Source organism: Anomalospiza imberbis, chromosome 17 (genome assembly GCF_031753505.1).
Source record: "Anomalospiza imberbis isolate Cuckoo-Finch-1a 21T00152 chromosome 17, ASM3175350v1, whole genome shotgun sequence".
NCBI classification, from domain to species: domain Eukaryota; kingdom Metazoa; phylum Chordata; class Aves; order Passeriformes; family Viduidae; genus Anomalospiza; species Anomalospiza imberbis.
The window spans coordinates 7,853,240-7,879,362 of record NC_089697.1 but is presented as its reverse complement, the minus strand read 5'-3'; the positions used below and the strand labels follow the sequence as shown (position 1 = coordinate 7,879,362).

General features: G+C 43.3%; 1 protein-coding gene across 10 annotated transcripts in view; it reads left to right on the top strand.

Moving 5' to 3' along the window:
• Positions 1 to 26,123, top strand: part of ZBTB46 (zinc finger and BTB domain containing 46) — a 53,286-nt gene that overhangs the window by 20,660 nt on the left and 6,503 nt on the right. For 8 of the 10 annotated variants that reach the window (XM_068207815.1, XM_068207816.1, XM_068207812.1 and 5 more), the window contains 5 exons: positions 11,613 to 11,894; positions 17,804 to 17,976; positions 19,137 to 19,188; positions 19,280 to 19,591; positions 24,297 to 24,472. In XM_068207815.1, coding sequence (XP_068063916.1) covers positions 11,613 to 11,894; positions 17,804 to 17,976; positions 19,137 to 19,188; positions 19,280 to 19,591; positions 24,297 to 24,472 — 995 coding nt within the window. The remainder of the gene's footprint in view (positions 1 to 11,612; positions 11,895 to 17,803; positions 17,977 to 19,136; positions 19,189 to 19,279; positions 19,592 to 24,296; positions 24,473 to 26,123) is intronic. The other 2 variants (XM_068207820.1, XM_068207821.1) reach the window with 2 other exon arrangements.

The window sequence follows — 26,123 nt, the reverse complement described above, 5'->3', positions numbered from 1 at the left end:
TTTTCCTCATCAAGACACATTAACTTGAAGCAGCAGTTCTCCAAAGTAAACTGAAGGATGGGCTTTTATAAATAATAACTTTATTCATAATTGAGCCAAGAAGAATTTCCTCCATGGACTTGCCAAAATAACAGGTCTGCCTTTTATTTTATCCATTTTTCTTGAATTTTATCGGTTTTCTAAAGAAACATGGTTTTTAGTCTTTGTTAGTTTTCATATCAAAGATGGTTATGAAATTCAGAAGTAGTCTTGTGCCTTGAACATCTTTATCTGCCTTAGGTTCCCGTTCCTTTAACCTGGCTGGATAAAAGTTTTTCAGGATTACACATCCTGAGTGTGTGGACTACAGGATCAGGTGGTGTTTGGAAAAGAGAATGGATATCTTCACTGTTAAGCCAGCAAAGTGTTGCTGGTTTTGCCTCTTCACGTAATGGAAAACTGTCACTTGAAGGGTGTCTTCTGAAGAATTTATTGACGCCTTTATTAATGTGTTAGTTCAAGCATGGTAGTTATGATTCAGGAATTTATTTCCAAGGAAATACTCCCACACATCTTCTGAGTGTTTGCACCCAAAAGCTGCAAGTGAATTTCTGTGTGCCAATTGACTATGAAATGAAGCTAATTATTTTTAAAACAGAGCAGCCCTTTCTAAAGGCACTACAGTTTGGGAACTCTTTTCTTTTCCTTTAATACATGTATTGGAATTGCTGTGTTCTGTTAAGAAGAGTGTCAGGACTTGAGTATGCCCAGACTAGTGACCTCCATGGGAAGGACAGGCAGGACTTGGCTGTATCCTTCTGACTTTGCAGAGCTCACAGTTCCTTTAACGTTTTCCCCATCAAAATCTTTAATTATGCACAAGTTTCCTCCCTCCTGGTGAGGAGCCGTTGAAGTCGCTGGTTTTCCAATGCCACATGTGTGGCTGCAGTGGCTGCTGCAGGAGCTCTGCTCCCCAGGAAGCCTGGAGACAGCTGGTGTCGTCAACATTCCCCATCCCTTTTTCTGTCTTGGTTTCCAGAGAGCAAATTATGATTACAGGAGCTGTTGGGGAGCACAGATGCTGAACAGTTGGATCACACAGGGAGCTTACATTGCAAAAAGGCTTCAGAGGCCGGCAAGGAAGGGCTTGTTCCAGATGAACTCAACAAAGTTTCTGCAGGTGAGGTCTCTGGACCTGAGTACAGGCAGGTGAATGTGTGGATTGCCTTAGTAAATGATGATTTTATTCTTGAAACAAAGTTGGTTTTTCTCAGCAAGCTACTGGGCTTCTTATATCTCTGTCCCTTTGTCAATGCAAATCTTCAGATCTTCCCTTGATTTATATTTTCAAGTCATTATTAAATAAGTAATTCCCCTGAAAATTCCCCTGTTCTCGTTGTGGTATTTGGCAAGCATGTTGGTCCCACTAGAGGAATCCAGATTTTGCAAAATGACGAAAGGGAGGAAAGATGAGTGTGGTGTTGGTACTCAGGATTCAGGTGTTTAAGGGACTCCTAAAGATTTTTGCTCTGTTCTACAAGACAAAAATGAATGTATTGAAGGAGGTGCTAAGAGAAGTTTTGGAAGCAGGCAGTGTTGAAATTATCCAGACAGAAGGCACAGAATACAGCCAGTTACTCTTCCTTTAAATGGATTTTGCTTTGAAGAGAGGCAGTCTCCAGTCCACCTGCCATGGCCTGAGTCCTGGTTGCAATGGGAAAACTTCAGGTGTTTTAATGGTTTGCTACAGCCATGACTGAAAACTAGGCTGGCTAAAATTTTAGTTGGCAGATGAATGTCTGATGTCCTAAAAATCAACACAGGCTCAAATTTTACCAATTTCCTACTTTTAGTTTGTTATTTAGACCCATTTTACGCCTCATTTTGGAAAGACCACTTTTAAAGCAGGGTAGATGTTTTGGATTAAAACAGCTTATTGGAAAGGTGTTGGAGTATTTTTGAGGGTAGGTAATAGTAAACTACAAATTGCCTGCCACTTGGAAAATTAAGTTAATTACTGCATTTTTCCACCTTCTTTTACAGCCATGACGTTGCAGTCATGGTGCAAGGTGTTAAAATCTTTGCTGCAATTGAGGGGGGTTTGCTGGGGAGATATTTTGATACCCTGGTGAGCAGTGATGCAGCCAGGCAAGGAGGGGTTACAGCTCTGTGCTCTTGTGCCACCCCCTGAATTCTTTCTTAGCCCAAAATCGGCTTAGCCTGCATTCCTTGGGCTTAGGAGCTGCCCAGGTTTCTGGACCCTCTCTGGAACTCTTGGTGTGCCTGAAGCTGTGTGGAGGTGGCTGAGAGTTGCTCAAAATGCAAAACCAAAGGGAAAAAAAAACCCAACCCCGGACACCACTGATCTGTGTCCACACTGAGAATTGTGCAGAGGGTGCTCAGTGAATAATTCAGGTTATCTGTATCACCACGGCCACAGGCTAATGGAGTTATTAGGATAAAATCTTTGCCGGAGTAACTTTGGAGTTTCTGTTATTTTGAAGGGTTAGGTCAGGTTATTTTCAAGTTTGGAAACTAAAATCATTGCTTTAAACCCAGACACACTTACTCCCTGGCTACACCCTGGCTTTGAAATGGTTCCACCCTAAACCAGCTTTAGCTCAATGCTCAGTGTCTGTTTCCTCTCCCCACCCTGCATTCCATTTTCCCCAGGCTCCCAAGCCCTCCTCCTCCTCTTCCTCCTCCCCGTGGTAGCAGTTCTGATTCTGTTAATCTGCTTTAACTCCAAAGATCAGAGGCATTTTCCCTCTCTCAAGTGCCCTTCTCACTATTTTATTTGTTCCTTGTGCTCTTCCTTAAGGAGATCTCAACTTCTCAAAAACTTTTTACCCCTTTTTTGGTTCTTTGCTTTGAAATTCCAAGTGAGAAATCAATAAGCTTTTAGCATTTTAACATAAATTCTATTCCTACTTTGCAATCAGCCCTTTTCAAGCCTTTAATTTCCTTATTTGCAGTGCTGCTTTTGCATTAAAATGTAGTAGGAATTTATTCTTAAGATGCAGTGCCTGGGAATCAAACCCAAGCTTTTCTCTACTGACCTCTGATTAATTTTTGTTCTCTTTTCTTTTTCCCAAGGCACTTGTTTCAAAAGGTAAATATTTGTTCTGAAGATTTTCAGAGTTTATAACTCAGCATTCTGTCATATCACGAGTGCTAATATTCATATTTAATGTGGTACTTGAATGTGTTATTTCTGTCCCTTCATGTTTGTGTCTTCCTCTGTCCTGAGGAGCAGCAGGGAATAGTGTCACTCCTTTCATTGTCTGAATTAAGAGACTTGGAAAAAGAGGTTAAGCTGGCAGTACTGTTAAAGTGATAGTCTCAAATTACTCTACAATTCTCTGCATATTTTGGAGAAACAAGAGTGGCTTAAGGTATTTCTGCACTTCCCAGTCATTCCTGTTCCTGCAAGGATACTGTATTGTCCCACTTTAGAATAGTTTCTAAAACAATTAACTCACCCAGTTTAACCATTTCTCTCTGTTTTACCTTTTTTAGGAAGATCAGCAGTTGGCCAGGTTTGCTCTGTAGCCCAAGGAACAGTTGAGTTGAGGTCACTGACAGGAGGTGGGGGAGCAGCAACAAGCAGCAGGGTTTGGGCCAGGAGCTCCTTTTGCTGACCACAGGAAAGTGTCTGCAGAACTTGATTCAATGGTAGAAAAACAAATATTACGGGAAAGAGATGAAAATTGATTTTTTTTTTCCAGGTACCAGGAGGAGTGGAGGGAGTTTTCCAGTTATTTGTACACTGATTACTGTTTTGAGGAAGACAAAGATGGGGGGTACACTTGTGCTTGGAACATGTAGCAGGAATAGCACCATAAAACCAGGTCATATTTGTGTAGAACAAGCCTGGTTTATTTTAGCAGTAGTGTTCTAGAGCTGGTGAGGAGAATGTTTCTGTTGGTAAAACACAGAGAGTGAACATCCTATGGCTGTAGGCAGGAAAATTATATTGAAGCCTCAGCTGGCATGGGCTCCTCCTGAGCCCTCCAGAAACAGGAGCAGCATTGGAAATTGGCACTTTCCTGCAGCACAGCGTTTTTCAGAACTCAAATCCTGACAGTCCCAGGACACCCTGCTTTGAGTCGTGGTGGAGAAGCTGTAGTAGGGCTCAAACCTCAAAGAAGAGGGTTGGGAAAGCACAGCCTGAAGTTTTTTATTCCATAAGGATTCACTTAAGATATCTTACAGCCTTCAACATAAAGGCAGGTTTTAATGATCATATGTGTTGTGGTTAAATATCTATGTTTGCTTGATTGTTTCCTGCTCGAGGAAATTGGAGCTGATTCTGAATGCTGTGCACATTTATTGTATCCACATGTCTGCTGTTATGGTTGTAAAATAGTGCAAATCAAACCCAATATAGCTCATGGCATCACTTCCCCATGTAAATATTGCAGTGGGTGAGAATGCTGGGGTTTGCTCAACAAATAGTGAGTTGTGAAACACTTTTGGAAGATTTCTGTTAGAAAGGAGGAGGGAACTGAAATACAAACTTCAAGGATATTTTTAGCAGCTGGTAAGAGATTGTCATTTTTCTGCCAGCCTGTGTGCTCCTTTTTTTTTTTTAATTCCCAATCAAAAACCGCACAATGGAATAAAGCTATTTTTTCTTTTTTTTTTTTTTTTTTCCCTGAGAGTTTAAAAATTAATTGCCTTTTGTACAGAAGGAGATCAAGCCAGACCTCCCTAAACTTACACAAGAAACATCATCCCTGGAATTCTAGATAAAATCAACTGTCAGGCAGATACTTGACCCAGATAGGTTGAAGAACCAGAAAATTACGTCTTTTATTTCACCTAAGTTTTTTTTGGGTCACATTTTGTCACTGTACCTGAAACAAAAGTTGAGTTTAAGTGGCTCCCACTTTCCTTTGGTACTTAATTTCACTCCCACGCTCTCCTGCAGTTGTTCCGGTGAAAATCTCTGTGTGACCATGTAGAGAACCAGATAGGGGAACTGATCTGCACTTAAACTTTTTTTTAATAAATCAATTTATTTTTAACATATTAGTTCCTGTCTCAAGTTCAATCACAACTAAACGTGTGGTCTTGGTGCCACTGAGGGAGTAGCAGGGGAGGGTGCAGGAATTTGGCATGGGAGAAGTTGCTGATGCTGGGACCTCTTCCCTTTTTACTTCTCATGGTGTAAACAGAAAAAAATTATGCTTTCCATCACACTAAAAATTATCCAGCTGTGTGCAGGAGATCCAAAATATCTGCCCCAGGAAGTGTGATGCCCACATGCATCCCAGGCTGCTTCCAGGCCTGAGCCTGTTGACTTTGTTCATTAACAACTTGTGTGGTGGCATGTTGGATGGCACCAGGCTGGGAGGGATGATTGGCTGGAAGGCAGCGGTGCCAGGCACAGCAGGAATCACACCAAGACAAGTGTGAAGTCCTGCTTGTGGCACAGGATAACCCCGTGCAGCAGTTTGGGTTGGCAGCCAAGGAGAGAGAAAGAAAGCAGCTCTACAGAAAATGTCTTCTGGTGAGTAAGGAGCTGAAGAGGAGCCTGTGTGCCCTCGCAGCCAGGGAAGGCTGGCTGCCTGCCTTGGGAACAGCATTTGGAGTACAGGATCCAGTTTGGGCATCTCCAGGCCAAGAAAGACTTTGACAAGCTTGAGCAAGCGCAGCTGAGGCCATCAAGATGATGTGTGTGAGGAGAGGCTGAGACAGCTTGGTTTAAAATCTTGGAGAAAAGAAGGAGAGTAGGTGGATTATCCAGGGCCAGACCCTTCTCAGATGTGGGTTGAGAAAGGATGAGAGGTAATGGATGTGAGTTCCAGGAAGGGAGATTGGCACAGGGTGAAAGGAGGAGATTCTTCACAAAGTGGTCAAAAGGTGAAGGAAGGACCTTGGGAAGTTGTACTCTCTCTTCCCTGCTGATATTCACAACTGGGCTGTACAAGTCACTGGAATCTTACTCTAAAAGTAGCTCTGAAGTCACTTTCAACCTGATTTATCCTACAATTCTTAAAGATGACTCCAGGTGACAGAGCAGTACTGCTGCCCTAGGTCAGGATGGTCAGGATGACTTCTCTCTCCTCTGTCTGATGGTGACACCGCTTCAGATTAGGTCCAGCTGCTCCTCTCTCCAGACTGGACTTTCCTGGGTTCTTGCCTTGCTGACAGCAGGACTCCTGTACCCAGAGGTATCTTCCCTTCAGTTCACCTTTCCACCCTCATTCTGCCAAATTGGGTCCTGCAGGTGCAGCGAGCTACGGGAAAGGCTCAGGAGCTTTTTGTGGCATGTGGCTTGAATTGCCATTGTCTCTGGAGGCTGTGGGACTTGCAGAGGGTTAACTCCAGGTGCTGAGGGGTGAGACCACCAGCTGAGAAAGGTGTGCTGGAGGGATGGCTCATGAAACACCCTGCATTCCAGTGCAGCTTGGGAGGGCTCCTCGAAGATTCCTGACATTTGCCAGGCAGGTGGAGAAACACACAGGAGCTGCTTTAAAGCTTTGTAAATGGTAGGTGAGGTACTGTTGCCCTCCTTTGAAGGACTCCTGTGCCTGTGGCTGGCTCCCCCTCACTGCTGGGGGTCACCTCTGTCACACAACCCCGGAGACTGGGGCCACCGAGGGAGGAAGAGCCCTGCTTTGTGCTCCTGCCACACTGAACGGGTCTGTGAGGAGAAGGTGACAGATTTCTGATCCCCTCTTACGTCGAGACCGTAATGAAAAGAGCAATATTGAGAGAGAGCAACCTTGCAAAACGTTGCCTTTAGTTCTTGTGGATAAAGCTTGTTTCTGCTTTGAGTTTTCCAGCAGCAGATGCAACCTCGTATGGCTTTTATTCACACCTTTCTCCCTTCTCATGGGTTTAGTTCTCCAGCTACTGATTTCTAGATGTTCAACTGTCTACATGACAGAGCAGGAATAAAAGATGAAAAGGGGAAAAATAATTTAAAAAAAAAACAACTATGAAAGAGAATAATAGCATTGGGAGTCTGGGAAACCCCACTGGGGGTCTACTGAGAAGGTTAAAACACAGAACAAACAAGAAATAAGTGGTGTGAGAGAAGCAGATGCTGAGGAGGTACTTTGGTAACAGCTGAGTTTAAGCTGTAATGAGAAAAAATGACAAAAGCAGGGGGAAGAAATACAAGCAAAAAAATTAGTTTGCTTATTAAAGTAATTAATTAAGGTAGTAAATGGAGTCTTTAAAATGCAGCCTTTCCTTGCTGATGCTGGGATGGCATGTGTGTTTTGTTCAATTGTTGGGCTAGGTTTAATGCTTTTTCCTGTCAGCTTCTTCCTAGATCTTTGAAAATAAATTATCACATTAACATTTGGATACTTTTAGTACATTGCATTACTTTGATTTGTGCCATAGCCCTTTCCAGGGGGCTGCCAGATGTCTGTAGTGCTTGATTTTTTTGTGAGTAGTGCAGTCCCATTCCTGGGTTTGTGACAGGAGCTCGGTTTATAACACTTCCAGAGCTCACACAGTAGCCACCCTGGGTGTGTTGGGAATATTTTACTGCTCCTGTTGTCCTGGTGTGAGGTTTATTCCTCTTCATGGATCTGGTAAAGCCTGCCTGGTCTGTGTGGCTGGGAATTAAGTGTGTTTTGAGCTCAGCTGGGATGGGTGACCTCTGTGATAAAGTGCTTGCAGTCCTTTTATCCCTGTTATGTGCTGCTTCATGTCTAGGTAAGAACTTTACTGTTGTTTTCAGAATTGTGTGGAAGTACTCTTGCCAAAATTGTCAAAAAATAGGCTCTGTTTTATTTGACAATAAGAGCTAAAAATAAAATATTCACCCAAGTCAACAAATTTAAGAAAGCTTTTCTAAAGCTTCTGTGTTTTGGAAAGTAGGCTGGTGTAATAGAATAACTGCAAAATAATGATTTGCTAAAGAGACTAATGAGCTCAGTTTTCCGAGCAGCATTAATCCCATGTTTAGCTCGGGATTTCCTGCGTGTGGAGCCCTGCAGTCGCAGGGGCTGTCCCAGCAGGGTGAAAAATGAGCTCTGGAGGGCTGGGATGGAGCTCTGGGGCCCGTGGCAGTGAATAATTGCAGAATAGAAGCTCATTGACTAAAGCCTGGTTTACACGGGGCTGAAGCGCTGTAGTAAACAGTTTGGATTACTGGGAAGTGACGGATGCTTTCGATTCATATAATTCTTTGGCTAAATCTTGTTAAAAGGAGCTGCATTCTAGAGAAAAGAGAAGTGGTTTTGGAGGCGCTGTGGAGAGGAACTTGGTGCATTTTTTTGGGTTTTGGTGTGCTGCGAGTATTTCAGTACTTATGTGACTAAGTGGATATTTATTTTGCCATAATGTGTGTTTGATTAGATTACATCAGCTATAAATACTGGAAGCTCTGAAGCATCTATTTCGCTGTCTGTCTCTAATCTTGGCTTTTGAGGAACGTTTAATGTCTTGTTGTGGTTACAATTAATCTGTGTGTGTTTTAGCAATTAGTGTTTATGTGCAGCGGGCAGCAGCCAATTCTGGCAACTGTCAATCAGCAGCTGTACCAGGCTCTGAAAAGGAGTGCAGAAAGCACAAGGTGATTCCCTGCCTGCCTGGTTATTTGGGAATGCAGTTTTGTGGGCAAGCACCCTTTCTGGCCTGAGTTATGTGCTGTGATTCCCCATGTAGGCAGTGGCACAGTGGTATGACTGTGGCTTTGATGTGATGCAGCTCTCTGTTACCTTACCAGTTTAATGGGCTAAACTTCCATTTGCTTCCTTCACCACCTTTTGTAACAGCTGCTGGTTTTTACTGTCTTGTAGTTTTCCTTTATGTAGGCATGCTGGCTTGTTTTTAAAAAACCTTCAATATCATCTAGAAAAGTGGATATCCTGTGAGCCTCTGACGGAGGGATGACAAAATACATAAAAATTCAAAGCATTTGAATTCTTCTTCTTGACTAAGATTTAATAAAGCTGATAATATGAAATTATACAAGCAAAACACAGATGGAGCTGGGAAAATGGTTTGTTTTAAACAGAGAGCATCTCTGGTAGTTCACATTTATGAACTTCCTACTGTGTTTGTAGCCCCCAGCCTTGGGCATTCCCTGCATCTCCAGGGTGTGGGAGCACTCTGCCTATGACTGCTTTTTCCTTATTGTTTGATTTGAGGCTGTTTGTTTTTTAAAGGAACAACTTCAGCAGTAGGATGTACTAGCAGAACAGTGCAGCTTAGTAAAACCAATCTGAACATGTTCTGGAATCTGATATGCCCTGAGCTGGGACTGGGAAATTTGCTGGCTGCTCCTGGCTCCACAGGCTGGGCACCTTGAGTGGGTCCCCATGTCTTTCTCTGGCAGCCACCACCTGTGAAATGGAGATAAAAATAATGATCTTCCTTCAGCTGTTTTCCAGGTTACAGGAGGTGGGCACGGTACCAGTGTCCTCATTAGCATTTTTTAATAAGGCTCTGCAGATTAATGCCTTGCCCTGGTTTGAAGTTGTGGAAACCAAGGGCTGGTTTGTCCCACTCTGCCTCCTCCCTTCTCCTGAGCTTCTGTGCATGAGTGAGTTTATTGCAGTGCTGTGTGTGGACAGCACCTGAATTCCTTGCCCTGAAGAGCGCAAAATGAATTTATGAAAGCAGCAGGTATTAATTTTGTAAGTGTCCTACCACTGGTTTGAGCTCTAATAGTTCCCTCTTGCATTAAGTAAATTTAAATCTCTTTCAAACTAGGAGGCAATAAAATATTCAGGATCTGCAAAACAGCTTCTTTCTCCATCTGATAGCTCATTATCTGTGCCTTCTCTTTGGATATGGATTTTCCCCCCTCTGCATTGATAAGAGAAATGCCACAAAGGCTAAGTTTGTTGGGAAGCTTAGGCTCCGTTTGCCAGGTGCTCAGCTGGGCTTTGAGTGTGTCAGCTGTGTTTGCTGCTGCAGATTGTGGAGTAGGTAATTGCAATTTGTTTTGTGCACTTTTAAAATGGGCTAACAGCCCTTTTTGAGTGTAATTTTTGTTGTTTCATGTGAAGAATAGAGAGGAGTCTGAGAGTCATTTTCCTTTACATAAAAATACATAAATTATTTAAGCTGATAAGAGAGTCAAAGTCCAAACAAAGGAGGCTCTTCAATTAGACCTCCCCAAAAATCCAAAGATAAGCTGTGTTTTCACAGGAAGGAGTTTACTTTATCATAGCTTTTTTGGTTTTGTTTGGATTCAGTAATTGATATATTTGTTACTGATATGTTATTTTTTTATACAGTTTCTTTGTAGCTACATGTTGTGAAGTGGCTGATTTGGTTTTTTTGGGGTTTTTTTTCAACTGCAACATTTCTGTATAAAACCCACCCTGTGATACATGCTGGGAACCAATGGTTGCTGTGTATTTTTTAGAGAAGTGACCCCAAGGAATTTATACTCGGCACCCCACTATTAAAGGCGGTTTATTACTGGGTTTCTCAAAACCTTCATCATGGAGAAGAAACAAAGAGTGAAAATTTGGGCTAACTGGAGTGTAAAATGAGGACGAAAACAGAACTTAAACCTTTTAATGTAATTTCAGTACTAGCAAACTATCCTGAAATCTTAGTTTAAGATAAATAAATAGTCTTATCCAGGTTGTGGGTAAAATACACATCCTCTGCCCTGCCTTCATAGCTTGTGGCTCTGAACTGAAGCCCAGTTGGTGAGGCAGGAGGGAAGGGGCTGGAAAAACAGAACTCCCAGCTGTGGGGCAGGAAAATGGGAGTGAGGGCAGGAAAATGGGGGTGAGGGCAGGAAAATGGGGGTGAGGGCAGGAAAATGGGGGTGAGGGCAGGAAAAGGGAGGTGAGGGCAGAAAAAGGGAGATGAGAGCAGGAAAATGGGGGTGAGGGCAGGAAAATGGGGGTGAGGGCAGGAAAATGGGGGTGAGGGCAGGAAAATGGGGGTGAGGGCAGGAAAAGGGAGGTGAGGGCAGGAAAAGGGAGGTGAGGGATGGAAAAGGGAGGTGAGGGCAGGAAAATGGGGGTGAGGGCAGGAAAATGGGGGTGAGGGCAGGAAAATGGGGGTGAGGGCAGGAAAATGGGGGTGAGAGCAGGAAAATGGGGGTGAGGGCAGGAAAAGGGGGGTGAGGGCAGGAAAATGGGGGTGAGGGCAGGAAAAGGGAGGTGAGGGCAGGAAAAGGGAGGTGAGGGCTGGAAAAGGGAGATGAGCAGGAAAATGGGGGTGAGGGCAGGAAAAGGGAGGTGAGGGCAGGAAAAGGGGGGTGAGGGCTGGAAAAGGGAGATGAGCAGGAAAATGGGGGTGAGGGCAGGAAAAGGGAGGTGAGGGCAGGAAAAGGGAGGTGAGGGCAGGAAAAGGGGGGTGAGAGCAGGAAAAGGGGGGTGAGAGCAGGAAAATGGGGGTGAGGGCAGGAAAATGGGGGTGAGGGCAGGAAAAGGGAGATGAGAGCAGGAAAATGGGGGTGAGGGCAGGAAAAGGGAGGTGAGGGCAGGAAAAGGGAGGTGAGGGCAGGAAAATGGGGGTGAGGGCAGGAAAATGGGGGTGAGGGCAGGAAAAGGGGGGTGAGGACAGCACTCCCACCTGAAACCAAAGCCAAAGCAAGCGTTGCTGCATTGCTGGTTCTGTTTCGTGGATCCGCGGCGGGGCCGGCCCTGTCCCGGTGGTTCTCCCGTGTCTCTGACAGCATCTCCCCGCTGCAGGCGCTGATGCGGCCGGGACGGAGCCCAGCAGCTCGGACAGCAGGGTGGAGCGGCCGGACCCCTACACCAACGTGGAGGAGGCACTGCTGGGAGGAGAGTCCAGCTACATCCACCAGCCCCTGACCCCGGACAAGGAGGACGCGCTCCAGGCCGCCACCGTGGCCAACCTGCGCGCGGCCCTGATGAGCAAGAACAGTTTGCTGTCGCTGAAAGCCGACATGCTGAGCGAGGACAGCTCGCTGCTCTTCGAGTACCTCCCCAAAGGCACGCACTCGCTCTCCCGTAAGTTGGCCTCCTTCTGTTTCTTCTATTTTTTATTTTTTTTAAATTATTTTTTAGTGATGCTTTAGGGGAAATCTTTAGTGAGAAGAAAATACAGGTCACCGCTTCTTTGGTGTTGCTGGTGTGTTTATATCCAGGTTTAAGTCTTGCTTAATCCCACTTTCCATAAAATGTGGAAACTTTAGTCTGATTCTGATCCAACTTTGTTGTTAACTGCTGAAGTCATAGAAGAAAATACTCAGCTTGTAGCGCTTGCCCTCAGATTTCTGTTTCTCTCATCTCACCCAATGGTACTTACAAACAAAATACAAAGTATTTGAGTCATTACGGGGAAGGTTTTGAATCCAAACTTGATTGATGTTGAACAGCTTGAATGTTGCTCCTGTGTCTGTGGAAACAATTGGGGTGTTGTAGATTGCATGATCTATACTTCTTGCAGTTTAATTTTAGACTTGTAAGTAGTGAGCAGCTATTGATTTTCTTATACTTGCACCTGGAAATGAATGTTTTTCTACTGGTGATCTGTTGGAGACAGCTGATGTGAAACCATTAGGTGTGGACAGCTGATTTTTCAGCCTATTTTTGCATTTTCTTCATTGCAGCCTGTTTCTGTCATGCATAAAGAAAGAAATTATTAATGCTGTATTTTAATAATACTCTGAGAATATATATCATTTCTGAAATAGAATAGAGCAAGCAACAGTTTTCTGAGTACTACATGTTCATTTCCAGAAGAAAAGGTTTATCTTTATCTATGGCAAGAAAACTGACTATGTAAATAGAATGAAAAGTTCACTTAGGATATCTGTTATTCTGTTTTCTTTTAGTTTCCTCAATGGGAAAAGATAGATAACTTTAATGGCCATAGAATTAGAGAATGAATCCCAGAATGCTTTGGGTTGGAAGGGACTTTGAAGATCATCTCTTTCCAGCCCCTTGCCATGGGCAGGGACACTTTCCACTAGACCAGGGTGCTCCAAGCCCCATCCAAGTGGCCAGCTGATCCCTGGAGATGTGTGACAAAGGGAAATAATTGCACAATGCAGTGTCAGACTTAGTGTCTCTTTTCACTTCTCATGTCTGAACAGTGGGATTGTTTTTAAAAAAATCCAAAAACCTTAAAGTTTCTGTACCTTATTCTGTAGCTTAAATATTTGTGGGGAATGGCTGGTGCAGTGTTCTGGTTTCTTTCGCAGTAACTCACTTCCCAAAGGATCTCAGTTAAATCAGATTTAGACAGTTCAGATTAGGCTCCAGGGTTGAAAATCCCTCAGTTGCAGAGGAACAGCACAGATGTGCCTCAGTTCAGGGGCAGGGTTTGGGTGCAGGGAGCGGAGTGCCCTGAGCTGGCACAGGGAGGGTGGGAGCCTGGATCGCTGTGCGACCGCGGGTGATGGATGCACCACGGCTTCGGGTCTGTGGCTCCTGACAGGTGAAATCAGCAATTTCATCTTCTGTCTTGATAAATTGGAATAATGACGGGGCTGCCCTCTATCCATCATCCTTCTCCTTGTTGGAGGATTTTAGGTTATACTTAAAAACTGAAGCACCACTTGACGTAAAGATAAATGTGTATGAAGCAGTCATAAATCCGGGTTAAAAATTAGAGATTGCCCAACCACCTGAGAAGCAGAGCTTGAGGATGGGCATGGTGCAGGCAGGAGACCAGCTGGGTTTAAAATAAAGCTTGATACATTTAGAAAAGGGGGTAGTTGATATCTCACTGAGGGGTGCCATGGCCCAGGAGGTCCTGTCCAGCCTGTATTTGATGTCCTTATTTTCCAGTCTTCTCACTATTACTTGGATTTCATTCAGCTGAGCTTCAATTATCTCATCTTTACGGAAGCAAAGTGAAATGCCCAAGTCAAAAGGAAGACTTCCTGCTTGGTCTGTAGCTCTCACAGCAGTCAGGGATGTGGCTGTGGCCTGGTAAGAGGATTTTTATAGAAGCCAGGAGTTAAGAGGCATATTTTTCTTTCATCTTATTCAGATTCACAGGTATCAATTTATTTTAATCACTTGAAAAAGATCTTGTGATATACAATTCCCTTTTAAGTGGTCATTACTGAATACAACAGGACATCAAATTTGATGAGAATATTCAGCATATAAAATGACAGTGAAGCAAGTGGTAGGAAGATTGTGGAGATATAAAAGCACGGTCTAAGTTGGTGCTGGCTTTGTAGGTGTTTTTTGACATTTTTCTTCAAAAACAATTTGAGGATATTGAGTCATTTTAATTCCTGGGTTATATAAAAAAAAAAAAAATGGAGGAGGGAGTAGGTAGGAGCACAGTGAAAAAGACTGAATTTAACAAGAGAACCAAACCCAGCTGTTTTCATCTGTCTTGATTTGAAAAGAAATGTAATCATTTCAGGGATTATAAGTGATCAGTCTCTTCTGACTGTAAAGAAGTGAAGTGTTTTTTAATCTTGGCTGCTATCACTGGATTATCTTCTCTTACAAAGCACTGCAGTACATAACTGCCTTAAGGAGCAGTATTCAGGTTTTGTTTTGTGGGGTTTGTTTTTGGGTTTTTTTTTTTTTCTGGGGGACAAAAGACTTAATGGAGGTGGACAGATGCAAAGAGGGTGTTAAACATGTTTAAAATTTGGATGAGCTATTTCTAAAGGGGATATTACTCTCCAAGTTACTGCACACATTAAAAGTTTTCACTTGCTATTCCACATAATTCTCCCTGTTTTAGAAATTAGAGGATATCCCAAGGTTTTCATTTTCTTACGTGCTCTTTTTAACTAATTCATTATATGATCATATGAGGTATGAACTTGACATTCTTCTGGTGGAAAATGAAGCCCATAATGTGTGTGTGGGGGTGTTGTATCACTGTGGTGAACTTCTGAAGTTAACCAGTTCAAACTCATTTAAAATCAGAAGGGAAAATTTAAATATCTTGCCATTTGGGTAGCACAGTTGCCAGATAACCTGCAGCTGAAGGGAGAGTTTGATGTTCATGATGTGTGATCAAGATTGACGTTGTTCATATGCTGCTCAGAAACCTGGAACATGCAGGTTTTGCAGAAAAAAATGTGTGAATTTACTCATGGGTAACTCCGAGGCCGTCTGGGCAACTGTTGGTTACAGAACCTGCCTGGGTTGTTGCTGGGGGTGCCTTTCAGATAAGACATCATGAGAGTTTTCCTGGTTTTGCCATGTATTCCTGGTTTGTCTCCAAAAGCAGGTGGTTGTTCTGTGATTTCCACTCCAGCAGAGCTGCTCTGCAGAGCTCCTTGGTTTAATAATGTGTCTTATTTCATTTATGAGCCTGAACTTTGGTAGCATTGTTCCGCACGGTTACATCACACGGCCAGAAGTCTCAAAGGCTTCAGTCGAATGTTTTGAGATGGTTTTGCCAAGTATAATCAAGAGAACGAGAATTTTAATGTTCATCAGAAAATCAGGTGGTTAGTTTACATCCTTGTTTTCTCATTAAAAAAAAAAAAGAAAACTTTCAGATCATTGTGGGGGGACGACTCCCTTAAAGGGTGACTTCCACATTTCAGAATAGCACATTTGAAGGCTTTTTTTATATGTCTAAGTTTGGCTTTTCCTGTTTACCCTGTGGCATCTGAAGCTGTTTATAGAAGCAATTCCTATGAAGCTTCCAGTCCAAGTGATTACGTGGTACACAGAGCTCTTTTCTTTTGGGCAAACCAGCTAATAGGTTATTTTTAGTTAGTGGTATATTGGAGCCAATAATTTATCCTTGCACTGGTTGTAAGAAATACATTTTACACAGTGGTCAACTTTCCCAGGAAGAAGTTAAAGGTATTCAGTTTGGTGTGGAATTCTCGTCCATTGTAAAAGAAGATTTAGGGGAGAATGGATGCAGTTTTAAATGAGATTTAATAACTTTGTCTTTCTCCTTTCCACAATATTTTACTGTCCAGCTGTCACAAGAATTCTGTATTCACACAAATATTGCTAAACCCCTGCTTCATTTTCTGTGTGCAGAGCTGACTGAAGGAAAGTGTTTTTGATTTCTGATTTAGAAGTTAAAATACTTTTGCTTAAAATTCATTTTAGTGCAAGTTTAGGAGGCAAAAAGGTTTCTCACACTACAAGTCAGAATGGACATAAATCTGTGTTTTTGTGTACAAAGTGTGGGTCATTGATGTGGGTTTCTCTCTTCTTGTGTTACTTGCAGTTGTTGAAACCAAATAAATACTGATTATTGTTTGAAAACTCATCTTTGTGGTGTTGTACATCTTTGTGTGTTTGTATACCTTGGATGATAGTTTATTGCTTCTTAATGTTTTATTTCATTGCTTGTTCATTGGCCTTAGTTTTTGCTTTAAGTGCAGAGGCTTTTTTTTTGGAACCTGTGAAACTCTGGGAAAAATTCAAGCAAATAAAGAATTAATCAAGCCAGGCCCCACTGGTTTATCTTTACTGTGTGCTAAAATACTGTTAGTTCAAAGAAGTGTAACCCAGAGATGCCTTTGGGGCAGTTTGAATCGGTTTGGGATGTTCAAGGGTAAAAAAAAAAGAACCTGTGTCTGTCTAGGCAGGAATTCTGCTATGGACCTGTAGAGCTGGATTCCTGGTAACACTTTCTAACAGGAAATACTGATAAATTCCTTTTGTCCTCTAAATTTTTCCTATCTTGAATTTCTGGCATTTTGTTGCCCTGCATTAAAATGACAACAGCAACAGATGAGCAGCACCTGAAGGAAACCTTGGAGCATTGTTATCCCAGCTGAACAGCGTTAACTCAGTTGGGAAAGATATCGATCTGTGATCAAAGCAGAGGAAAGCAAATCAAACATCCAGCTCGTGGCACAAGAGCAGAATTTCCTTTGATAGCTGATAAAAAAGTAAGGTTTGGGATTGTTCACATTTTGAAACCTTGGTGTGGTTTCACTGAGTGCTTTGTTGTCACCCAGATCACAGCGCATTGTATTCGGACACAGTGTAAACTGTGACTTGTTATTTGTAGCTGCATTAAAAAATGTGGTTTTTTATATGCCTGAAGGTTTCCATCAGACTCTTTTTTTGCTGGAAATGAAAAAGCCTTTAAATACAAATTTATTTTATGCCATATTTGCTTCTGGTTTTGCCGCCTTGCATTTCAAAAAGAACAACCTGCTCAGTATGTCATTCCAAGATTCAGTCAAGGCATGTGCTAAAGTTTGTATAATAATTTGTAATGTACAGTGATATTGATGACACAGTCTTTATTTGTATTTAGCTTTGTCATTGATCCTCAGGGCAGTTTCTGGAATATTGTTTTCCATTTGGCTGTTGCTACAGTGTAGGCGAAGGCCGGACACGGCATGTTTTCCTTTTGAATTATAGGAGATTTTTAGACTGTAATGACTGTCAGGTATAATCAAACAGTTTTGTACAAATATTTGAACCTCCATCCTTGCTAAATATAGTGTGACAGGAATCACACTTTTTCCATCTTTTGTAAAGCACTTTGAGATCAATACTGACAGTCCGATATTAAATAAGCCACCACGGACAGATCTTGAGATCTGAACCTGTGACATAAACTTTAAAGAAAGTTAGTGGAATGAAGTTTGAAGTTTCCTTAAAGTTGGAAGTGTATGTGTTCAGAACGGTGCTTCTCCAAGAGAAATGTGGATATTTGTGCTGCAATGTGCTTCTTTCTCCTGACGGACACTGTAGTGACCGAGCCCTGCAACGTCACTCCAGTACACACAGACATTTGGGTGGGGAGGATGCTTTAAAAAAAAAAAAAACAAAAAAAACAGCCCTTCAACCAGAAAGACCAAAAGCCTGGCATCCCTGTCCTGCTGCATTCCCTCCCACTGACAGAAGATGAGCTGCGAGTGCTGGGGCGCTGCCTTTGCGAGGCCGTTTTTAAAGCCACCAGCTGGTGCTCGTTCACGTGGGTGAGATTCGTTTCCTGTGTTCCCCAGGGCCTGGCACCAGCTCGAATCCTTCAAGGGGTGAAAGTGATGGCAAAGTGGAAGCACCATCTCCCCCGCTGCCTTCAGCACACCTTGCCACTCAGAGCCCCACCAGGATCTGCTCTTCTGGTGAAATGTCACCAGAAACTGGGATAAAAGGAGAAGTGCCTTCCTCAACCCAGGTAAGATCAGGGGGGAGGGAGGAATACAAAGAATTTGAAATGCAAAGGTGTCTGTTTGATCAAATCCTCCCCAGTTAGGAGTATTTTGAAAGATCTAATACCTTATACTTTAATCTGTGAGCTCTTTTTTTTTTTAAATACAGGTTGTTTTAAAACTAGAAGTCTGCTGAGGGTCAGGACTGGTGCTGTCCCAGTTTTAGTCATTCTGTCTTACCTCAGCAGAATTTCTGTTCAAAAACCTCTGGGTTTTTTTAAATATGAATGCCTTTTTTATTGTAAATCCCTTCATTTGCACAGCACTGCACACTAGCATGTAATAATGGCATGAGACCTCAGCTACCCGTTGCTCACTTCTGGTGCTGGGCATTTGGGTTTCTTGTAACTGTCTAAATTCAGGCAGAAGTGGGCTGGCTCTCTCTATTACAGAAGTGAGAAGTTTGACCTAAAATCCATAGCTTTCTGCAGCATTTCTTGTTCTTAATATTTTTGAATGATACTCTATTAAACAAATGGGTGGAAAACACAGATTTTGCTTTGCCATCCCCATAGAGCAAAGTGAGCTGGTCTGCACAGACCTACCGGGGCTGCGGCACGCCTCTGCCTCATACAGGGCTGCCATCTGCCACACGCTGGCATATTGCAAAGGATTTATGAGGGAAAAAAAAAAGATAAAATCAGCTTTTATTTAGAATTTGGATCAGCAGTGCCAGAGGGCATTGCAGAAGGGGAGCCATGCAGAAGGTGTTTGTGTTCTACAGGCTCTCCTGTGTGGAAAAGTACCTGTGGAGGGCTAAGGGAGAATTTTCCAGTTCTGTTGTATCAACTAAAAATATCCAGTCCAGCATTTCCCACTGGTCTGAGTGGGAGCTACAGATGCTTAGTGAGACTGGAAACTGAGTATTTATTTGTGACTTAAACAGAGATGTTGATTACTGTCTTCAAAACACCAAATGATAAGGTGTTTTGAGGCAAGATAAAGGCCCAGTTCACTGCTCTGGCAGTGAAAGCTTTGTAAAGGCACTTTGAGTTGTCAGGTCAAACGACTGAGCCTCCCTTAGAGAAAGGATGAAGGCAGTGACAGCGATGGGAGTCACAGCTCTGCCTACAGGACAGCTTCTTGTAAATGCCTGCCCTAACTTCCCTGTGCTTTTCCTTTGCAGGCTGCCTTTGATGGATTGCTGGCACTTTGGCAGTTTGATAACTCTGACTCAGGTAAGCAGAGAGAAAAATACGTCTTTAAACCGTTGTTATTTTGTACCAGAAGAGGCTGATCCGTGCGTGTGTACCCGCGGTCCTGTTTCAGATTCGAGTTTCCCGAGATCTGAGGACGCAGACGTCACCGCCAGTGGGACCTTCCTGGGTTCAGCCCTGGCCAAGAGGTTGACCTGTGGCTTCTGCAGGAGGGTGTTCCAGTGCGCTGAGGAGCTGAAGGAGCACGTCCACGAGCACGCCTTCTCCATGCTCCTCCCGCTCGACGTGCTCGCCTGCTCCCGGCCCGGCCTCGCCGACGGCACCGCTGCCGGCCAGCTCGGCCGCTTCCAGTGCTCCAAGTGCCCCGCCAGCTTCACTCTGAAATCCAACATGGATCGGCACGAGAAGACCATCCACTTCCACTGTAAGAAGATGCAGTGTCCTAGCTGTGCCAAGCTGTTTCGTGACAAGACAGACTTAAACCGGCACCTTCTGTCCGTGCACTCGAGCGAGCGCGCCTTTGTCTGTCTCTGCTGTGGGAAGGGCTTCGGCACCCAGAAGAACCTCAGTAGCCACGTGAAAATGTGTTACCTGGGCTCTGCCCACCTGGCTGGGCTGGAGCTTTTGGACAGTGTAGGGCCAAGCGAGGATCCTGAGGATACGTAGCTGCTGTTGTTGTGTATGAGACACTTCCTTGAACTAGGAGAAGCAAATTGTGCCGTGGTTCTCATGCTGCAAATAAATGTTCCACAGGTGTAACTTCATAGAGTGACTCCCCAAAGCTGATCAGTTGGTGCTGTGCTGGTTCCAGATGTTGTGTCACTGCAGCCTTGGGGTAATTTTAGTGCAAAGATAACTTTTTTGGGTCCATGAAATGGGCACTTTGGCTGTTTTATTGGAGTGCTCATTCTGTGTTCTAACACTACCTTGAAGTGCTTTATCAGTTGATCTCAAAGTGCTTTATAAAAGAAATGGGGATGTTTTCCTCCAATTCCTCAGGAAAATAACATCCCTCAGGTTGCTGAAAGTGCTAGCAATAGAATTAATAATAGAATTCAATTCTGAGTTCTGCTCTAGTGCTCTGTCCATTAGACCATTTGGGCATTCCAGGGGGTTTCACTGTGAACTGAGGAGCCGTGGAAGCACAGGGTTGCTGTTTGTAAAGTGGTTTTCTGTGTCTTTCAAAGGAGAAAAATACACTGATTGTTCATATGTCCAGTAGAGTATGTTACTTGGGCTTGAAAGTTGTTGCAAGGCTTGCATCTTTTACTGATACGATATTTCAGTACTTTCAGGGCTTTTTTTAAAAAACATGCTGGAGTTTAGCTGTGGGTTTCAGGGGTTCTGTACATTTTTGTGACTCGTTTGGTTTATACACTGTAATTAAGTTAGCCAGGCTGAGTATGGTGGTGTTGAAGCAGAGGAAGGAGGCTTTACATAGATTTAATTGTAACTTCTGGTGTGCATACAGAATCAGTAATGGCTATTCCTGATGGATAGAAATCTGTAATTCCTGTTTCGTTCTATGAAATTCACTTATTTTTTAAAAAGATTAAATACTTCTGTGTCTCTTGCTATATATTTACATACAAAACCAGATTATGGTAACTGTGATGTGAAAGTAGCATAATTAAGAGCAGTGCTTCCAGCTGCTCTGTGTGCAGCACAGCTTGTCAGCATGTGGGGTTTCTTTCCTCGGTGTGAGAGACAGCTGAGGAGGAAAAAACCCAACCTCTACAAATGTTCTCTAGAGTTCTTCAGGGAAGTTCTTTCTCTTTATACTGTTGCATCTCAGGGAGACAAAAAATGAGAAGTACTTAGTTGTGCACAATGTGGACTTAGTGAGGAGCTTCTTCCCCAGCCCTTTCCTGTGGAAAGGTGACTGAGAGAGCCCACCAGGGCCTGCTGCAGTTGGGCTTGTGGGGAAGGAACAGGAGCTCTGCTCCACCTGTTCCTGCTGGGAGTTGGAGCTTCAGGGACACAGCTCCATGCCATGCCAGGGCTGGGAAGCCAGAGTTCCCCTGCTTGGCTTAGCACTTACCCTTCATTTGAGCAGGCTGCAATCAGAATTGAGGATAAGTTCCTATGTAATCACTGTAGTACACTTTAATCATTTGGGTTTAGATGTTAGGCTTTTTGCAAAGTCAGGTTCATTTTTTTCCACTCTCATTCCCGTTGACATCTTTGGCATGGGAGATCTCGGCTGTCTGTGAATGTGTGTAGCTTTTAGTGTCAGCTTCCCTTGTGACAGATGTCAGAGTAATTGCCTCATGATTTATTTTGCTCTTAAATAATCAGCTAGTGAGAAAGGAGAAAGCTGAGCCAGAAAACAAAGTTGTAACCCAATGAATCTTCTGGAAATCTGGAAATTTGGGAGCAGCAGGGAAGGATTTGTCTGACTTGGGAAAGTAAGATGCCAGCAAAAGCAATTTCAGCAAACTTTAAAAGGTTTCATTACGTAATAATAGTTAATGAGGTTTTATGTTTGCTGATTTTTCTTGTATTTTAGAATTTAATTCAACATGGAATTCCTTTTCTGCTGTCTCTAATAGAGGTTTTAGTAGTGTATTCCCTGGCCTGTGCATCAGAGTGCTTCCTGACTTCAGCACTGGGAATCTCCAGTGCTTCCCTTCAGGAGCAGGACTAGTTTTTTTAAATTGTTAGAACTGAAGGGTATAACAGGGCAGAGCTTTATTGGGTTTTTGTAGGACAGGTGTTAGAAGCAGGATTTACTGTGAGGAAATGGCATGGGAAGCTGATGGGAGGTGTGAGGCTGACAGTTAAATTGCACCTTCCTATTTATAACCATAAATATAAAGAGAATTTCGCGGACAAGAATTCTCCTGAAGTTTGTGAGTTCTTTGTAATCACTCAAAGAATGTAGTATTTCAGTGATTATTAACTAGATGACAGTTTACAGAGTTATTCCAGAGCAGCTCCATCTGGCATCACTCGTGCATTTCCTTTACTCTCAGGGATGTAGGAGCCTGTGTCCTTTAACAGCCTCAGTGAAATAAGTTACTTGTGATGACAATACCAAAGATTTTTTCCCAAGCATTATTGTGTTGGTTTTAAAAACACACATTTCCATAAATATTTTAGTGGCATTAAGTACACAGATTTTACTGTGTCACTGTTTCTATTTCCTTCTCCATTTCTTGGTGCTGTGTCCAGGAGCTCTTTACCCGTGGTGCTGCTGTTTATCACCTTGATGATTGTGTTAAAAGATGATTTCCTAGGACCTTAATGCTGCTACACTTAATGCTGCTATAAATTATTGTCGTTTAGACAAAGGATGATTCTCATACCAAAGCTGCTATTTGTGCATTAAATAGATGTGCTGTGGGTGCATATATTTTACAGGACTGTGAAAATGTTAATGCTGCAATACACTTCTTTTTCAGACCATGCTGCTGTTTTTGAGGTGTTTCCTTTTGTAGATACCAGGACTAAATATGTGGCTATTTGGTGCAAAAATAGTTTTCAATAAAACTATAGCTACAAACGGTGTTCTGTGAGTATTTTTAAATACAGAAGCTGAAAATATTGGTTTTGAGTGATTTAAGCTGAATGCAGGCATGAGGGATCTTGGACAGAGTTGGGAACAGGCTGTTGGGAATCCATGGATGTGTTGGAAGCAGGTGGCTGGGGAGGAGCTGCTGGGGGTGCAGCTCCTGCTCCCAGCATTGGGTGTTGCCTTTTCAGCTTTGCAGCAGCTCAGCCCTGAAGGGAAGGGAGAGGTGGGCAGGAAACGGGAGCGGGCACCGGTCACTGAGGGAACAGCAGGATCAGCTACAACCCAGTGACGTAGGAATAGGGCATTTTGTGGGTTACTCTCCTTAAAGCACTTTTTCTTCCTGCTCCCAGGATCTTGTTGCTGTCAGGATCTCCATTCAGCATTTCCCAGTGGCTCTGTGTCTCTGCAGTGTGTGTGGTGTGGAGCAGGACTGGAGGAAGGAGGGTTTGTGTCCCCTCTTGACTCCCTGTGCTCAGTTTACAGCTTGCTCACCTTGTCTACACTCCATAGTGACGGGGTTGTTACAAGTGTGTGTGTGGCCTGTCACCAAAATCAAGTGGTTGCAAAATCAGATTGGAAATGAATTTATAATAAATAGCTTTGTATGACAAAATTGCTATCTGCTGTAGGAAAACGTGGGCTCCTTGCCTCTGAGTGTATATATGAGGGAGTGTCAAACCCTAGGAGAAAATAAAAATATTTTTTTCCTGTAATAAAAGACAAAGAATTTTCATGTTGTTAAAAAAAAAAAAAAAAAGTAGGAAAGTCTCTTCTATAGACTGTTTCCCTTACCAGGAGCCATTTACAAATACATAAGTTACAGTGATTAACCAGAACTTGCTTTCTTTTTTCCCCCCTCCTTGTTATGTAAATATATTGCTTTGAGAAATAACAATAATTAGGAGAAAAGTGGGTGAAAATTAACACACTAATAGGAAGCAATAGGATGAAGGAGAAACAGGAGAAATCATCTCCTCATGGTCAGTCACTTCCAAACTTGTAGTGGGTGGATGGAGCCCTCAGGGAGCAGCAATACTCAGTTTTCACCTGCTGTATTTTGTGTGTGGCACTGCCACTGTGTCACTGGATAATGTAGAGAATGGTGGTTGGAACTGTCCTGTTTCCTCTGGGCCATCCTCAGTCTCTGCTTCTTCACCAAAATGCTCCTGGGGTGTGTGATGATGTTCTTGCATCACCCCATAAATTACACTGGCACTGTTTGGGTGCCACCTTTGTGGGCTTCTGTTTCCTGGCTCCCTGCTTCTTCCAGAAGTAATACTGTTAGCATTTCAGATCTTGATATTTAGGATGACCCTTTATAATAAATCAGAGCTCTAGCAGGTTGACAGCCCTCTTCATTTTCCCTTTAGCAAGCAATGTCTGTAACAGGCTGTTGCTAAATGTTTGTGTGTCAACTTGTTCAAAAGCTGCTGCGGTGGAGGAACTCAATTTCTTAGCTTTAATAATGTATGGGCAGTAATACAGTATAAGGATTAAAAATATGTAGATGGTTAAGGGGTAAGAGTGTAATTTCACAGTGAACTGATTTAATAGTGAAATAGTCAACGAGAAGACTAAGATTAATCTGTGTGTTCTGCTTTCTCTCTTGCAGTCAACGAGTTCACAGTCATCAGGAAGAAGTTCAAGTGCCCGTACTGCAGCTTTTCTGCCATGCACCAGTGCATCCTGAAGAGACACATGCGGTCCCACACGGGAGAGAGGCCCTATCCCTGCGAGATCTGTGGGAAGAAGTTCACCCGCCGGGAGCACATGAAGCGCCACACCTTGGTAAGGGCAGCGCTGGGGGCATCAGCCCTCCTGTTCAGGGGAAAGAGAACAGGAATTCACCTCATTTAAGTCTGGATTTTGTTTGCCACTCAGGGCTCATCTGAAGGCTTCTCCTGTATCTTTTTCCCATGCTTTTCCAAGGCCTTGTGGCCAGCTGCCTGTTCATCCTCCTTCTGCTCTCCAAGCTCAGCTAGAAGCTTTCCAAGGTTTTGGGTGGATATTAGCAAAAAATTCTTCACTGAAAGGGTTGTTCAGCCCTGGCACAGGCTGCCCAGGACAATAGGGGAGTCACCATCACTGGAAGGGTTTAACAAACGTGTAAATGTGGCTTCTGGGGACATGATTTAGTGATGGACTTGGCAGTGCTGGGGGAACAATTGGACTTGATCTTAGAGGCTTTTCCCAGTCTTAACAATTCTGTAATCCTGTGACTTGGTGCAGAAAGCTTTAAAACATATTGCTCAACAGGAACTTGAGGCAAGGCTACTCTGTTCTGGCCATGCTTAGTTATCAAAAATGCTGTTACACCTTGCTAAAGTGCCTCCTCAGCTCTGACTGCAAGGCTGGTGCTGGTGTCTAGCTCTTCACAGCTTCTTCAGAAACAGAATTCTAAGCTGAACTTTGATTATTTTTCTTTTCAGGGTAGAAATAATTGGCCATCCTAAAGAGGTTCTCAAAGCTTAGTGTAGAGGTGATATTGTGGCACAGCAGGTAGTTTCTAGGCAGTAATTCCAGCAGCAGTGCCAGCAGCAGGTCTGGCTCACCACCGACGATGCCCCAGGTCCCTCACCGGGACCCTGGAGCCCTGTGTGACAATTTTCCACAGTGCCCCATCATCTCCTTCCCTTCCTTTGCTGCTCCCATGTCTGTTTGGATGAGTGCCCAGCCATCTGCTTGGGCACTGCCTGCTCCCTGAGATGTCCCTTCCTTCTTCCCTTTGGGTGCTGGAGTTCGGGAGGCAGATCCCAGTGTGAGCTCAGTCCTGCTGCAAGCACACAGCAGGATTTGAGATCTGGTACTGGTTTTGCAGCAGGGAACACCTTGTTGTGCCAGCTGGTTGCCTCCAGCATTTTATTTCTGAGAACTTTTCCTTTTTAATTTTTTTTTCATAAGTTTAGGATGTTGCATATTTTTCCCTTCTCTTCCTTGAAATATTGGCATTTAATCAGTTAGACTGTCATCTTTCTAATGGCACTGTCCAATGCTGAGGGCCAAATGCTGTTTCTGTGTTTAATACTAATTTGGCTGTAAAGGGAATAACATTAATTTCTGTTCAGTTGCATCCAGGAATATAGCTCACTTTGAACCTGCTGACTGAACTGTCAGCATTGGAAAAGAGGGAGCAAGGTGATTTTAGTTTTTTAGAGTTTTTTTAGTAGAAATGCCACCTGCTCTAGTGGAAGATGTCCCTGCCCATGGCAGGGGGTCAGAACTAGATCAGCTTTAAGGTCCCTTCCAACCCAAACCATTCTGTGATAATTACAAATTGGTTTAGTACCTGTTTTATAATTTCTTTTTTATATGGCTCTTTTAGCCCTTATTCTGCACCCCAGACCACCTTCTGTTCTCCTATTCAGCTTTTGATGCCTGAAAAGCATTCTTGTACGAGTTGAAAGTGAGTGATACCTATAGATCCTGCTGGATGACTCTG